This window comes from Saccopteryx leptura, chromosome 2, assembly GCF_036850995.1.
Source record: "Saccopteryx leptura isolate mSacLep1 chromosome 2, mSacLep1_pri_phased_curated, whole genome shotgun sequence".
Classification (NCBI taxonomy): Eukaryota; Metazoa; Chordata; class Mammalia; order Chiroptera; family Emballonuridae; genus Saccopteryx; species Saccopteryx leptura.
Window position 1 is genome coordinate 338,492,106 of NC_089504.1, and position 16,386 is coordinate 338,508,491.

The 16,386-nt window shown below is 45.0% G+C and overlaps 1 protein-coding gene across 3 annotated transcripts in view; it reads left to right on the plus strand.

Moving 5' to 3' along the window:
* Nucleotides 1-5,240: 5,240 nt before the first annotated feature.
* The window catches only part of PSMD11 (proteasome 26S subunit, non-ATPase 11), a 40,359-nt gene continuing 29,213 nt past the window's right edge, over nucleotides 5,241-16,386 (plus strand). For 2 of the 3 annotated variants that reach the window (XM_066363823.1, XM_066363822.1), the window contains exons 1-3: nucleotides 5,247-5,381; nucleotides 7,580-7,681; nucleotides 15,588-15,712. In XM_066363823.1, coding sequence (XP_066219920.1) covers nucleotides 5,291-5,381; nucleotides 7,580-7,681; nucleotides 15,588-15,712 — 318 coding nt within the window. In that variant the 5' untranslated portion in view covers nucleotides 5,247-5,290. Of the gene's footprint in view, nucleotides 5,382-7,579; nucleotides 7,682-15,587; nucleotides 15,713-16,386 lie in introns of all 3 variants that reach the window. The other variant, XM_066363824.1, reaches the window with a different exon arrangement.

Sequence of the window (16,386 nt, forward strand, 5' to 3'; positions counted from 1 at the left end):
GGTGGCCCTATTGAGTGGGTCCTTTCAAGACAGTCTTTACCATCCTTTGGCCCATGACCAACATAGGTAGTGGAGGCTGCCCCATTGATACTTTCTCCTTGTCCTACTATGGAATATATCCGTCAGCGTCCCTACTTCAGAATTCTTCAGGACAAAAGTGGGTAACCATTTTCATAAACGTGTGAACTCCTGGAGACACACGTCTGGTTCACCATGGTGTTTGTATAGAGATAGACTTATAATTTTTTTTTTTTTTTTTACACAGACAGAGAAAGTCAGAGAGAGGGATAGACAGGGACAGACAGACAGCAACAGAGAGATGAGAAGCATCAATCATTAGTTTTTCGTTGTGCGTTGCAACACCTTAATTGTTCATTGATTGCTTTCTCATATGTGCCTTGACTGCGGGCCTTCAGCAGACTGAGTAACCCCTTGCTCGAGCCAGTGACCTTGGGCTCAAGCTGGTGAGCTTTTGCTCAAACCAGATGAGCCCTCACTCAAGCTGGCGACCTTGGGGTCTCGAACCTGGGTCTTCCGCATCCCAGTCTGACGCTCTATCCTCTGCGCCACCAGCCTGGTCAGGCGGCTTATAAATTCTTAAAGTCAGCAAGACTCACCAGTTTGGGAGAGAGAGCTGTAGTATTTGGTAGTATTACTTCTCTTTCTCCTCCCTCTCCCTCCCCTTCCCCTTCCCCTTCCCCTTCCCTTTCCCTTTCTCCTTTCCCTTCCCCTTTCTCCTCCTCCTCCTCCTCTTCTTCTCCTTCTTTGTTGTCGTCATTGTCAGTGAGAGGAGGGGAGGCAGAGACAAACTCCCCCATGTGCCTCCACTGGAATCCACTCAGCAAGCCCACTAGGGAGCAATGCTCTGCTCATCTGGGGTACTGCTCTGTTGCTCAGCAACTGAGCTCTTCCTAGTACTAGAGTCAGAGGCCATGGAACCATCCTCAGCATCTGGGACCAACTTGCTCCAACTGAGCCATGGCTGCAGGAGGAGGGGGTAGAGAGAGAGAGGCAGAGAGAGAGAAGCAAGAGGAGGAGGGGTGGAGTTTACCTCTTTTTTTTTTTTTTTGTATTTTTCTGAAGTTGGAAACAGGTAGGCAGTCAGACAGACTCCTGCATGCGCCCGACCGGGATCCACCCGGCACGCCCACCAGGGGGCGATGCTCTGCCCATCTGGGGCGTTGCTCTGTTGCGACCAGAGCCATTCTAGCGCCTGAGGCAGAGGCCATGGAGCCATCCTCAGCACCCGGCCAACTTTGCTCCAGTGGAGCCTCGGCTGCGGGAGGGGAAGAGAGAGACAGAGAGGAAGGAGAGGGGGAGGGATGGAGAAGCAGATGGGCGCTTCTCTTGTGTGCCCTGGCCGGGAATTGAACGCAGGACTCCTGCACGCCAGGCCAACGCTCTACCACTGAGCCAACTGGCCAGGGCCAGTATTATCTCTTTGTAGTGAGGTGAGTATTCTCTCCTCTGATTTATATTTTTCAAAAGTTTTTTAAAGAAGGTGCAGATTAAAAAAATAGATTTCAGCCTGACCAGGCGGTGGCGCAGTGGATAGAGCATTGGACTGGGACATGGAGGACCCAGGTTCGAGACCCCATGGTCGCCAGCTTAAGCACAGGCTCATCTGGATTGAGCAAGGCGTCACTTGGTCTGCTGTAGCCCCCCGGTCAAGGCACATATGAGAAAGCAATCAATGAACAACTAAGGTACCATAAGGAAGAATTGATGCTTCTCATCTTTCTCCGTTCCTGTCTGTCCCTATCTGTCTCTCTCTCTGACTCTCTGTGTCTCTGTCACAATAAAAATAAAAGGAGAAAAAAAGCTTTAAAAAAATGATTTCAGCCCTGGCCGGTTGGCTCAGCGGTAGAGCGTCGGCCTAGCGTGCGGAGGACCCGGGTTCGATTCCCGGCCAGGGCACACAGGAGAAGCGCCCATTTGCTTCTCCACCCCTCTGCCGCGCTTTCCTCTCTGTCTCTCTCTTCCCCTCCCGCAGCCAAGGCTCCATTGGAGCAAAGATGGCCCGGGCGCTGGGATGGCTCTGTGGCCTCTGCCTCAGGCGCTAGAGTGGCTCTGGTCGCAATATGGCGACGCCCAGGATGGGCAGAGCATCGCCCCCTGGTGGGCAGAGCGTTGCCCCTGGTGGGTGTGCCGGGTGGATCCCGGTCGGGCGCATGCGGGAGTCTGTCTGACTGTCTCTCCCCGTTTCCAGCTTCAGAAAAAGGAAAAAAAAAAAAAAAAAAATGATTTCAGTGAGAGAGGAAGAAGAGAGGGAGAGAGAGAGAGTAAGAGAGAGAAAGAGAGACTGGAACATTAAGCTGTTCGTATATGTGCCCTGACCAGGAATCAAACCAGTAACCTTTATGCTTTGGCACAACGCTCTAACCAACAGCACTATCTGGCTTGGGCTCTCCTGTGATTTTTTTTCCTTTTTATTATTTTAATTCTGAAGTTGGAAACGGGGAGGCAGTCAGAAAGACTCCCGCATGCGCCCGACGGGATCCACCCGGCATGCCCACCAGGGGGCGATGCTCTGCCCATCTTGGGCGTTGCTCTGTTGCGACCAGAGCCATTCTAGTGCCTGAGGCAAAGGCCATGGAGCCATCCTCAGCGCCCGCACCAACTTTGCTCCAATAGAGCCTTGGCTGCAGGAGGGGAAGAGAGAGAGAGGAAGGAGAGGGGGAGGGTGTGGAAGCAGATGGGCGCTTCTCCTGTGTGCCCTGGCCGGGAATCGAACCCGGGACTCCTGCACGCCAGGCCGACGCTCCACCACTGAGACAACCGGCCAGGGCCTTTTTTCTTTTTTTTAATACATTTTTATTTATTAATTTTAGAGAGGGTGGACGGGGAGAGAGAGTGAGAGGAAGGGAGATAGAGAGAGAGAGAAGAGGAGAGGACTAGGAAGCATCAACTCCCACATGTGCCTTGACCAGACAAGCCCGGGATTTTTTTTTTTTTTTTTTTTTTTTCAAGCCCGGGATTTTGAACTGGCAACCTCAGCATTCCAGGTCGACGCTTTAATCACAGTGCCACCATAGGTCAGACTTTTTAATACATTTTATTTTATTTATTTTTTTTAAATAAACTTTATTCAATTTTCAGAGAGGGGAGAGGGAGGGAGGGAGGGAGAGAGAGAGAGAGAGAGAGAGAGAGAGAGAGAGAGAAAGAGAGAAGGGGGAGGAGCAGGAAGCATCAACTCCCATATGTGCCTTGACCGGGCAAGCCCAGGGTTTCGAACCAGCAACCTTAGTGTTCCAGGTCGACACTTTATTCCACTGTGCCAGCACAAGTCAGGCTTTAATACATTTTATTTTATTTATTTATTTACAGGGACAGAGAGTCAGAGAGAGGGACAGATAGGGACAGACAGACAGGAACGGAGAGAGATGAGAAGCATCAATCATCAGTTTTTTGTTGCGACACCTTAGTTGTTCATTGATTGCTTTCTCATATGTGTCTTGACCGTGGGCCTTCAGCAGACCAAGTAACCCCTTGCTGGAACCAGCGACCTTGGTTCCAAGCTGGTGAGCTTTGCTCAAGCCAGATGAGCCCCCACTCAAGCTGGTGACCTCGGGGTCTCGAACCTGGGTACTTCCGCATCCCAGTCCAACACTCTATCCACTGCACCACCGCCTGGTCAGGCTTTAATACATTTTAAAAAAAGATTTTATTTATTCATTTTAGAGAGGAGCGGGAGAGAGAGAAGTAGAGAGTGAAAGAGACAGAGAGATAAGGGGGAGGAGCAGGAAGCATCAACTCCCATATGTGTCTTGATCAGGCAAGTCTGGGGTTTTAAACCGGTGACCTCAGTGTTCCAGGTTGACACTTTATCCACTGTGCCACCACAGGTCAGGCCACTCCTGTGATTTCTTTTTTTTTTTTTCTTCTGTGATTTCTTATAAACGAATCCCTTTTGAATTTTTATGTCTCCCTGACAGAGGCTGGAAGTGGATGAAGTGGCTTAGTCACTTTTTAGCAAGTTCTTTGGGGGTGTACCTGGTAGCCCTTCTTTAGAAGGTGGACATAGTTATGGCCTGCTGTTCTCAGCTTTGGAATTTCATTGCCCACTAATATCCTGGTACAATATTAATTGAACACCAAAAGGAGGAATTTTTCTTTTTCTTTTTTTTAAAGCAAAGAAAGTCTCAGCTCAGAGTTAGGAGAAATTTAGAAGCCATTTAATCCAATTCCTCATCAACGTCATGAATCCTGTTTACAACCACTGATGTTAGCCATTTTTCATTTAAACACATCCAGGAACTATGAATACATTCCCTAACTCTCAGATCTCAATTCTGTAAATTAATATACGAGCTTCACCAAATCACTTAAAACTCCCTGTTTCTTCATCTATGAAAGGGGTATAATAATATCTTCACAGAACGTTGTTGGAAGGATAAAAGGAGATAGATTTAGAAATTAACTTAGGAACAGAAGTGCACAGTGTCCCTTTTGGGCAGCATATTCCATTTTTGGATTGCCTTCACCTGGAGGTAGATCTTGCTCACACTGAACTCCTTCTATACATTTTAAGCACCTCCTTATAGTTCAAGCCTCAGTGGTCACATAGGATGTCAAATCTTTCAGATATCTATGATTTTAGTTGAAGAAACTGGAGAAAGTGGAAAGAAAAATCAGTTTTTCTTATTTTGAGCTGGGGAGTTTGGGTAGCTGTTAGGCTTCTGTGTACCGCCAAGAGGGATTTATAGAGTGCACGGGGCAAAGATAACATTTCACTTTCTAACATCACTTTTCTCTAGCAGTGGTGGAGCAGCATCCTGGATTCTAGCCTGGACAGTGTGTGTGCGCATGTCTACCATAAGTGTCGTTATACTTGAACTCATTTTAATGGTGCTATCTTTGTGAGCCACATGTGAGCATTTTATAAGCTTGTTTACTGCCCTGAGAAACTACAAAGAGAGCGAAAGAGGTTTCAGTGAATACCTGGCCTGGCGCTCAAATACTTCTTTTAAAGGCAATAGAAGGGAGTCGGGCTTGAGACCTTCTTTGGGGCGTTTGTGGATGAGCTACGGGCTCCTGTTATTAGGCACCTCCTTTCTTCCTCGTTAGCAGGCCGTTAGGCGGTGTTGGGAAGCTTACCGTCAACAATCGAGGAGCCCCAACTCGCACCTCTCCCCTTTACCCGTCTTGCCTGGAGGAGAGACTACAACTCCCATGACGCTCTGGAAGCCGAGTCGGGGAGAGCCCTGGGGGTGGGACACAAGGGCGGGCCTTCCTGGCGTGTGTTTCCGGCGTCGGCGGCCGCGGCCGGGGACGGTGTGAGAGCGGTAAGATGGCGGCGGCGGCGGTGGTGGAGTTCCAGAGAGCCCAGTCTCTACTCAGCACCGACCGGGAAGCCTCCATCGACATCCTCCACTCCATAGGTAAGAGTGGCCGGGCACCCTCCCCAGGCCTGCTGGCCCAGCTCGACCTGTGTCGGTCGGCGGCGGCGGAGCGGGGCCGGGCTAGCCGGCTCTGGTGCTGCTGACTCACTGTGTGTGTGAGGGGGTCGGGCGGGGGGCACAGGCCGCTCGAAGCCCCCGCGACCGCCCTGGGTCCCACTCCGGAGGGAAGCCCCGAGGCAGCCCCGGCGTCCCCTCGCCGGCTGCTGACTCACGGTGGGCTCAGCGTGGGGTGGGAGAGCGGGCCGAGCCGGGGCCCCACCACTCCCTCGCCTTGTCTCCCGCTCTGGCCCGGGACTCGGAGCGGTGCCGGCCGGCGTGCCGGATCACTGGCCCGAGAACCTCGAGTGGAAGGGCCTGGGAGAAACCCGGTCTGGACAGGCGTTTCCCGCCGTTGTTATCAGCACAGCCAACTCGGGTGGGAGCGCGAGCGCTCGCTCCTCTGGAGTTTCCTTCCCCGGGACGCCGGGAGCTGCTGCTTCTCCCCGTCCCCGTACCAGAGGGGCGCCTCTTCCGAACGCGGGGAACGCCGAGGGGCACACACCTCGGCTTGGAGGAGGTGGCTCAGACCTACCTGCCTTTGCCCCCCACGTAGAGGGTGAGAGCGAACTGCCGGAGTGGGGCCGCCGGGCCGGAGGAGGTGACTAATCGTCCTGGTCTCCTCTGTGAAGGTTGGAAGTGAGTTTGCGAGTTAGTTGTCAGCCGCGGAGTTCAGGAACTCTTGGGAACTGGCCCGCTGCGCATAGCTGAGAAAATTAAGGAAAAAAATCCCTCCTTAACAGTGGTATAATTGTCTTACACTTTGCACACAACGAGCAGACTGAAGTGGGAGAGCCCCCCAGCCAGTCTCGTCCGACAGATTTCTACTGCGATTCAGGTGTGGACGGAAATGAATTTGTGATGACAGAGATGGCTTTTTAATGGTCAGACATCAAGGGTTCATTCACTAGGGCATGAACTAGGTCTTCACTGCCCGTGTAGTAAGGTGATCCATTTAACGCAGCTGGAGAGGATTTGATTTGAATCAACAAGTAGTATGAGAATGCACGTGTATGTGGGACCTCCAGGATGTCCGCTTTTATGTTGACTTACTAGTCTGAAATGTGGTACTCCTGACTCTTGCAGGGGAAGGACAATAGCAAGATCTTGATGTCTTTTTATCTTTGGGGGGTACTAGAGAAAGAGAGGAGGTGGGAGTTAAGATTCCTCTCAGAATGGATGATATTGGCAAATAAAGGGTGTTTCATTTTAAAGTTTTGATCTTGACTTGTTACAGTGACAGAACCAGAGTCCTCCGGTCACTGTTACATAGCCATTTTTATTTTATAAATACACACTAATATTTAGAACTACTGTGAGAACATGGAATTTACTTTTTTCGTGCCTAGCATTTCATAAAGTGGGAATTATTGTAACCATTATAATTAGAGTGTTTCTTGCTTGCCCACTTTCCAAGGAGAGTTCCCTGAGAGTGTCCCTGTTGGAGCAAGCTTGAGTCATGATGGTTGACAGCCCTACTTTTCCTGGACTCCATTATGAAGTACCAAAGTCTTAGTTTTTGTCAAGTCATCATGCTTTGTAAGAGAAGTGATAACTAGTGATGATTATGAATATTACCAGTACAAATTTGGTGAGGCTATTCAGTGTTCCAGATGCAGAATAGTTAACAGTTGAAAGTGGAACAGATAGCACAGTTATTTTGACAGGTCCTGAATCCATTATACAGCAGCAGTTCCTTCTAATATCACAGTGGAGCTTTGATAGTGTTGATTTTCCTGGATGGCTTTGTAGAACTGCTCATCCCTAATACACCCATAACCTGAGGCTTTCCACAGGCCTAAAGTTTATTGAAGGACTTTTGACTTTAAAGTCATAAGTAACTTGGTCATTTGATTTTAGTTTGTGGGAGGTAATTGTAATTGTACAGGTATGTTTAATATTTTCACATAACATTGTCTGACCTGGGGCTTACCACCATGAGTATAAAGAACTTGTTTTGTTTGAATTTTGTTTTAACCAAATGACTTCAACAGAAACCTCAGTGTGTGTCAGTAAGGGAAATTCTAATTGATGGACTGAAAAAGCACATTTAAAATAAAAAAGAATTGGTCCTGTGAGGGTGAACCTTCCTTCAGTCTTCATTTTTGTCAGAATTTTAAGAGGGTGTGATTTTCTTCTAGTGAAGCGGGACATTCAGGAGAATGATGAGGAGGCAGTGCAAGTCAAAGAGCAGAGCATCCTGGAACTGGGGTCTCTCCTGGCGAAGACTGGACAAGCTGCAGGTAAGTGCTGCAGATGGAATGCTTTCTCTTGTACCTGACGTGCTGGGTGAAGTCTCGATTTTTTGTTGGAGTGAGTGAACACGGGAACATATCCACACAGTTCCCGTTTTATTGCCAATTTGTTGAGCTTCATTTTTTTTAGCAAGAAACTAAGTGATTTTTTTTTTTTTTTAAATTTATTTATTTATTTTTCATTTTTCTGAAGCTAGAAACAGGGAGAGACAGTCAGACAGACTCCCGCATGCGCCCGACCGGGATCCACCCGGCACGCCCACCAGGGGCGATGCTCTGCCCATCCTGGGCGTCGCCATGTTGCGACCAGAGCCACTCTAGCGCCTGGGGCAGAGGCCACAGAGCCATCCCCAGCGCCCGGGCCATCTTTGCTCCAATGGAGCTTTGGCTGCGGGAGGGGAAGAGAGAGACAGAGAGGGAAAGCGCGGCGGAGGGGTGGAGAAGCAAATGGGCGCTTCTCCTGTGTGCCCTGGCCGGGAATCGAACCCGGGTCCTCCGCACGCTAGGCCGACGCTCTACCGCTGAGCCAACCGGCCAGGGCCGAAACTAAGTGATTTTTAAACTCAGTTCTTTGGTGGAAGAGTTCTGCAGCTGTGGAAAAACCCTGTTCCTTTTAGATAAAATGATCTGTGAATTGTTTCTGGTTTGGATCTTTACTATATTCCCTTTCATATGGGGAGCAGCAATAGCCTCGGAAGTGTTGGATCATTTCATTGAGCGGGTCTGATGTATTTGAGGTGAGTAGTAATTTAGGCTCCCAGTGTGAAAATGACTAGGAATTTTGCATTCAAGTAAGTGACTTGCTGTCCTTTTTTCCTGACACAGGATGAGTCAGACATTAAATGGGAAGAGCCTTCCCAAGATTTCTCCATGGGTACCTGGGACTTTGTGTATGTCCTCGCCCAAACATTCTATTTGTATTTGAACAGGACTTTTTAGGCTCCAGATGACGACGGGTGTGTCCCTGGAATGAGAGCCCTGTTGACAGGAAGGGCCTCCGTCCAGTAAAGTGGTACTAGTATTTAGAGAGAAGCCTGATTAAACTTAAAACGGACGATTTTTGTCAGCTTTAAAGTGAATTTAGAGTTTATCTGATTAGAATGGATTAAGTTGTGGTAAGTGACCTCATGAATTACTTTCCCCCAAATTATGTTGTTATCTGAGAGCATCATAGGTGTGAGTTAGCAAAACTTTTTTTTTTTTTTTAATTAGCAAAGGGGGGCAGACAGACAGGGACAGACAGGCAGGAAGGGAGAGAGATGAGAAGCATCAATTCTTTGTTGCTGCACCTTAGCTGTTCATTGATTGCTTTCTCACATGTGCCTTGATGGGGGGGGGGGGGCCTCCAGCTGAGCAAGTGACTCCTTGCTCAAGTCAGCAACCTTGGGCTTCAAGCTAGTGACCTTGGGCTGAAGTCAGTGACTGTGGGGTCATGTCTGTGATCCCATGCTCAAGCTGGCGACCCCATGCCCAAGCTGGTAACCCTGCACTCCAGCAGGATGAGCCCACACTCAAGCTGGTGACCTTGGGGTTTCAAACCTGGGTCCTCAGCATCTGAGGCCTACCTATCCACTGCGCCACCGCCTGGTCAGGTATAGCAATATTTCTTGAACCTGAGCACTAAGATCTTTTCCAATTAATCATGATTAATTTATTAATTATTAGACTCAGCCAATAAAAAATTAAATAAAGATGTATGCATTTGGGGGAGGATGTGTTTATATGAGTCTTATATCTTATTTATAATATCTATAAGAAACACAGTTTTTGAGTCCTTATTGTGAACTAGCTACTCTTTTAATCAAAAACATGGTTTAGCTTATTGAATTCTTGGAATAATTTGATAAAGTAGATACTATTATCTATTTATACCTGAGGAAACTGAGCATAGGAAAGTTTGCTATTTTACTTAAAGTCTATCAGCTAATTTATAAGGGAGCCAGGATTTGAACCCTTGTTGTCCCACTTCAGATCTTATGGTCTCATGGAATAATGGTTATTGCTTTCCATGTTATCTACTTATGGATTGTTAGTGGTGGGTGGCTACTTTTATTTTAGGCCGACTTTCCTCCTATTTAACATTTATGGATTCTTTTTGCCTGTTAGTTAATGTGAGCTTGGGGGTTAGAAAACAATTTTGATAATGAGTCCATACACTATATAATTAATAAGGTAATTTTCTTGAAAGAATTCAAAAGCCAGGTGCAGTTACTTAAGATTTTTCTGTTGTTGAAAAATCCAAATGTTTTTTATTCAGTAGTATGGATATTTAAAAAGAGCATGTAGTATATAGTCAGTGCTTCAGAAAATTTATCCAAAAATGTTACTACTTCGCTCAAAATTTCTTTTTCATGCTTTACTCTTCTTGTTCCTTGTCCTCCCTTCCTTGCGATCCATACCTGAGATGTTTAGGAATGTACTGCTAAACCTATTGGAATGTAACAGGTGAATCATAAGAACTTTTAAAAAACTTGTATTCTAAGAAAGAGTTTGATGAATATAAGTATATACAATAAAAACCCTAAGGAACGCTTGGGCCTATGTTCATTTACCTTATTTAGCTATTAATAATTAATAGGTTTGGGTTCTGTTCTTTGATTTTTGGGTTTTCTAAAAACAGAAAAGTCTAACCAGGTGGTTGCGCAGTGGATAGAGCGTCAGACTGGGACGCAGAGGACCCAGGTTCGAGACCCCAAGGTTGCCAGCTTGAGCGCAGGCTCATCTGGTTTGAGCAAAAGCTCACTAGCTTGGACCCAAGGTCACTGGCTCAAGCAAGGGGTTACTTGGTCTGCTGAAGGCCCACGGTCAAGGCACATATAAGAAAGCAATCATTGAACAACTAAGGTATTGCAACGAAAAACTGATGATTGATGCTTCTCATCTCTCTCTGTGTTCCTGTCTGTCTGTCCCTGTCTATCCCTCTCTCTGACTCTCTCTGTCTCTGTAAAAAAAATAAATAATATTAAAAACAGAAAATATGTCTATTCCACTAGCCTCAATTTTTATACATTTAATACTGCTCACAAAAATTAGGGGATCAGGGAATGTGCAGATACTTCGGTGCTTTTAGCCTTTTGTATGGTGCACTTTCACCAATGAAATAAAAGTTGGTTTGGCATCTCTTTGGACTAATCAAACAACTTTGTTTGACTTGTCATTTGCTTTTCTGATGTTCTTGTTTAATAATAAAAAAAAAGCTTTTATTTTTATCACTTTGTATTCATTTTGAAATATCCCTAATTATTGTGAGCAGTATGTATGGCTTAGTACTCAAAAAGTTTAAGATAGGGTCCCTGGCTGACAGTAGTCATTTGAGACTTATTGAATAAGGCAATGTCTGCTGCATAATAGTGATTGGAAGTAGTGCTGAGCGTCATCAGACATGATGCCATGGTCAGGATCTGCAGATTCCATAGCGTGAGACTTAAACGATTATGTTGAGTTCTGTGAGGTTCTAAAAAGGAAGTTCTGGTCATATAAATGCAAATAATATCAGAATAGAAGGAAGGAGTTAATATGATTCTATGGGAATTAAAGAAATTTAGTGTGTATGAAAATGGAAAGAAACGGAATATAACTAGGAATGATTGAGAAATAGAAGTAGGCTAATAAAAACAAACTGAGTCTTTGGCAACTAAGAGGCCATTTGTTTCTCTGTTAAAGTGAGAAGAATAACACACTTGGTGCTTGGAGAAGATACTGTAATGCTAGCAGGTGGTAGAGAGAAGGCAAACTGCATAGCTCATGTTTGCTTCTGCCTTTTCCAGGAAGGAAAATGATTTTCAAAAAGAGAGATAGAAATAACATCAGAAAGAATTGAAGCCAAGGTAGGTGAGAGAAGAGAGAGCAGATAGTCTCTGTAAATAACATCAAGTCTCTAGGCTCTGACATTTTCTTTTTATATCAAAAGAATAGTTCTAACAGATACATTTGTAGAGCAACTATTATTATTCTGAGGAAAATCATGGAGGATGGACAGATATGAAGAAACAGTATGGCGAACATTATTCCACTTTTCAAAAAGGTAATAAAAATAAATTCTAGACAGTATAAATTGGTAATCATCAGTAAAGTTTTGGGACATATTTAATAAGTAGGTTTTAATCACTTAGAACAGTGGGTTTCTTAAGAAAAGATTATTCCAAACCCAACCTTGGTTCTTTTTGGTTAGCCTTATCAGCCCAGTAGACATGCAGGGCTCTATAGACAGTGGCTAGATAGCTGTTTTTGTAAGTAAAGTTTTGTTGAACATAGCCGCATCCACTAGGCACTACAGTGGCTGAGTTGAGTACCTGCCACAGAGACTTTATAGCCAACGTCAAAGATACTTACTATCTGACCCTTCACGGAAAAAGTTCACACACCCCTAGGTTAGAGGAATGATAAAGACTTCATATCTGATATAAGCAGGGTATTTGAACATTTGCCATAATATTAATGACAGGTACAGGTTATGAATTTATGATGACATGGATCATTTGTCAATCTGAAGGAAAGTTTAGCATCATGTCATAGGGATCCATCCTTGTTTATCTGGTCAGCATCTGGTATTATGGCTAAAGCATTTCAGAAAGTATGCTTATTTTTGTAGATGACTCATTACAGGACACAATTAAGATTCAGAGTTATTGCCAAAGCCAGCAAGATTAAATTCAGTGTGGTAAGCATAAAGTTATATACTTAAAATATTTATTAAAACAAAGGAAGGTGGGGAATTAACCTGTCTCTGCAAAAAAGACCATGGATTCAGCCTGAACAAAGAGTGCTATTAGAAAAAGTGAAACATGCTCTTTTGTTTTACATGTGGTGGCTAGGTTCCAAAGAAATAAGCCTTAACTGGATTGATCACACCTGACCTAAAGTGCTTTTTTCAGTCTGGTTACTACAAGTGATAAGATCTGCAAACTAGTGTTTATTCAAAGGAGGGCAACTAAGGTGATAAGAAATCTGGGAACCAGGACATTGGAGGAACAGTTAAAATAACTGAAGATATTTAGCTTGGACAAAGGGAAAGTTGAGGAGCTATAGAAGATAATTATTTTCTTTCTTTTTTTTTAAGATTTTATTTATTGACTTTTGGAGAGAGGGGAGAGAGGGAGAGTGAGAAAGGGGAGAAGGAAGAAGCATCTAGTCATAGTAATTGCTTTCTGTATGTGCCTTGACTGGGCAAGCCTAGGGATTTGAACCCGCGACCTCAACATTCCAGGTCGATGCTTTATCCACTGCGCCACCATAGATCAGGCTTGCTCTTTATTTTATTTGATTTATTTATTTTTAAAAATTTTTTTATATTTTTTTATTTATTCATTTTAGAGAGGAGAGGGAGAGACAGAGAGAGAGAGAGGAGAGACAGAGAGAGAGAAGGGGGGAGGAGCAGGAAGCATCAACTCCCATATGTGCCTTGACCAGGCAAGCCCAGGGTTTCAAACCAGCGACCTCAGCATTTCCAGGTCGATGCTTTATCCACTGTGCCACCACAGGTCAGGCTATTTTATTTTATTTTTTAAATTAATTTTTGGATAGAGAGAGATAGAGAAGCATTCATTTGTTGTTCCACTTTGTTGTGTGTTCATCGGTCACTTCTCGTATGTGCTCTGACCAGGGATCGAACCTGCAACCTTCGTGTTTCTGGATGTTGTTCTCTGACTGAGCTAACGAGCCAGGGCTGACAATTGTTTTCAAATCTCTGAGGTCTTGTGGAAGGAGGGTATAGACTCATGTTTCAGAAAAGAATTTAGTTTGACCAACATTGGAATAGTGTGCTTTATGAATATTTCTGTCACTAGAGATTGTTCAAGTATAGTCGGTAATGCTGTGGGAGAAGAGAAATTGCACTAGACTATTTTATAAAGCTATGACTATATAATTGAAATTTGCATAAATGCAAAATGAATTATAGGGGGAGAAAACAGTGTAGCCTGGAGTTGGCATGGAAGACCTACCTAGGGCTTTAGCTGGACCTAAAAGGATGTCTCAAGATTCACATAGGTCAAGGAGATGGGGAGAAATTCCAGATGGGAATGCATCATGAGTGAGGCATGAAAGCAAGAATATGAATGGGAAAAAAATCTTAATGGGAAGCAAAGGTCAGTATTGGGGAGTGAAGAGAAAGATGAACTTTTCCATTTTGTATAAAGTTCTTTTTCTACTTGACATAGTCTCATGCATCCTGTGACTTTTCAGGCAGATGAAGATTTCAGGACCCTGAATTAGCATTCTCAGGAGGGTGAGGTGTGCTTGCCCTGAATTAAGAGGTCTCAGGAGGGTGGGTCTACAATTGAAGAATATTAAAGAGGCAGTGACACTAAGGTAATTTTAACCTACATTCCAAAAGTACTTCCTTATTTGCTAATTGAAATATTTTCTAATTTTTAGGAACTGTTTGTTTCTCTCTCTCTCTTTCTTTTTTTAAATTAAGTGAGAGGCAGGGAGGCGGAGAGACAGACTCCTGCATGCACCCTGACCAGGATCCACCCGGCAACTTGTCTGGGGCAGCTGCTCTTTTGCTTGGCAACCGAGCTACTTGAGTGCCTGAAGTGAGGTCCAGGAGCCATCCTCAGTGCCCAGGGCCAGCTTGCTGGAGCTAGTTGAGCCATGGCTACAGGTGGTAGGGGGGAGAGAAAGAAAGAGAGAGAAGGAGAGAGAAGGAGGACTGGTAGGCATGGAGAAGCATGTGATCACTTCTACTGTGTGCCCTGACAGGGAAATCGAACCCGGGACATTCACATGCCGGGCCGACGCTCTACTGCTAAGCCAACTGGCCGGGGGAAACTCTTGTTTCTAGAGAGGTTCCTCTAGAATTACTGTACAGTATTACTCTTTTTTTTTTTTTTTTTTGTATTTTTCTGAAGCTGGAAACGGGGAGAGACAGTCAGACTCCGCATGGCCGGACCGGGATCCACCTGGTACACCCACCAGGGGCGACGCTCTGCCCACCAGGGGGCGATGCTCTGCCCATTCTGGGCGTTGCTATGTTGTGACCAGAGCCACTCTAGCGCCTGAGGCAGAGGCCACAGAGCCATCCCCAGCGCCTGGGCCATCTTTGCTCCAATGGAGCCTTAGCTGCGGGAGGGGAAGAGAGAGACAGAGAGGAAGGATAGGGGGAGGGGTGGAGAAGCAGGTGGGCGCTTCTCCTGTGTGCCCTGGCCGGGAATCGAACCCGGGACTTCTGCACGCCAGGCTGACGCTCTACCACTGAGCCAACCGGCCAGGGCTGCTCTTTTCTTATACAAGGGGGAAAACCGCTATGGTGGACACAAGTTTTGATCATAGTTTAAGATTTAGGTTTTGAAGATTAATGAGGAATTTTAAAAGGGAAAAACAGTAAATTTTATGTGGAAAGTATTCAAAAGAGTGCTTGGGAACTGATATTGCTAAAAGGCTAAACTGAGGAGTACTTTGGGAGGGAACCTGGAATTGAGAATCTCTGTTCGAGGAGTATCTTTGGGAGGGGAACTGCTAAGGCAGCATGTGAAAATTAAAAAAGCAAACAGCTCTTATAACCTGATGACATTTGTTGGTTGTAGGGAAATGATTTTTTTCCAAGGTGGCAGAGGTAAAGCATATTTTACGTTCCAGAAAACTTTTCTCTAAGAGTATGAGTACTTTGCTGTTTATCTTTTATTAAAATAGATAAATGAGGCTTGAGCTTTTTTCAGGGCCCTCCTAGTAATCCAGTGATTGAGTGGGGAATACAATAGTACAAATTTTGTATATGTTGTTAGGTTATCTTTGCTACTCTTACCTGCAAGAATGCTTTAAATTCCTACTATTTTATTTAGACTGATTCCAGTGACATAAGTACTGATTTTATAATCCTGGGTTATTTTTTTAGTGGATATTTTATTCCTAATGTTGATGTTTATTTTTTCCTTTCTGAATTGCCTTCATTCAGAGCTTGGAGGACTCTTGAAGTATGTGCGACCCTTCTTAAATTCCATCAGCAAGGCTAAAGCAGCTCGTCTTGTCCGATCTCTTCTCGATCTGTTTCTTGATATGGAAGCAGCTACAGGGCAGGAGGTAAGCTACTGTAATGACAGAAGGTAGACAATATGGGGAAAAAAAGTCTGTTTCAGTGAAAGAAATGCCTGACTGCACTGTGGTGCTAATGTGGAAGGGACAGCTGGGAGAACAGCTCAGGATTTAGCATGTCAGTTTCTCTTTGTTACAGGGCATTTGATACTTTGGGTCTGTTCCCTGTTTTGCTTTGTAAGTGGAGCTTGTCAGTGGTCCCTGGAATTCTCATTACATCAGGGTCACAAGTGATTCTTGTTTTTGAGGTATTGTATTGCCACATCTTTGTAATGTTTTCTGTCTGTAGTACCTTTCATTCTGTGTCACAGAGCTCCTTGTGAGCACTAATTAAGTCTTGTGGCATCTGTTTGGCAGGTTCTGTACTGAGTATATGCTTTTTTGAGGGGTGAGCATCTTTCTCTTTGTGTCTCGTGTGCAGAAGTGCCTCTGGTGTATCTGCGTGTCTTCTGCAAGTTTAGGCTTAGACCCTGAGCTGTATTTGGAGGGGGCCTCTTCCAAACTTTTTAAAGATAGCTATATTTTCTGCAATTCATGGGAAGGAAGGAGACACTACCAGAATTAAAACTTATTTTATAAAAGTGGCAGATTCAAGCAAGGATATATTGTGGTTGCTTGAACCTGTAGGAAGAAGGCAGTTGTTTTTCCTATTGAGTGCCTGC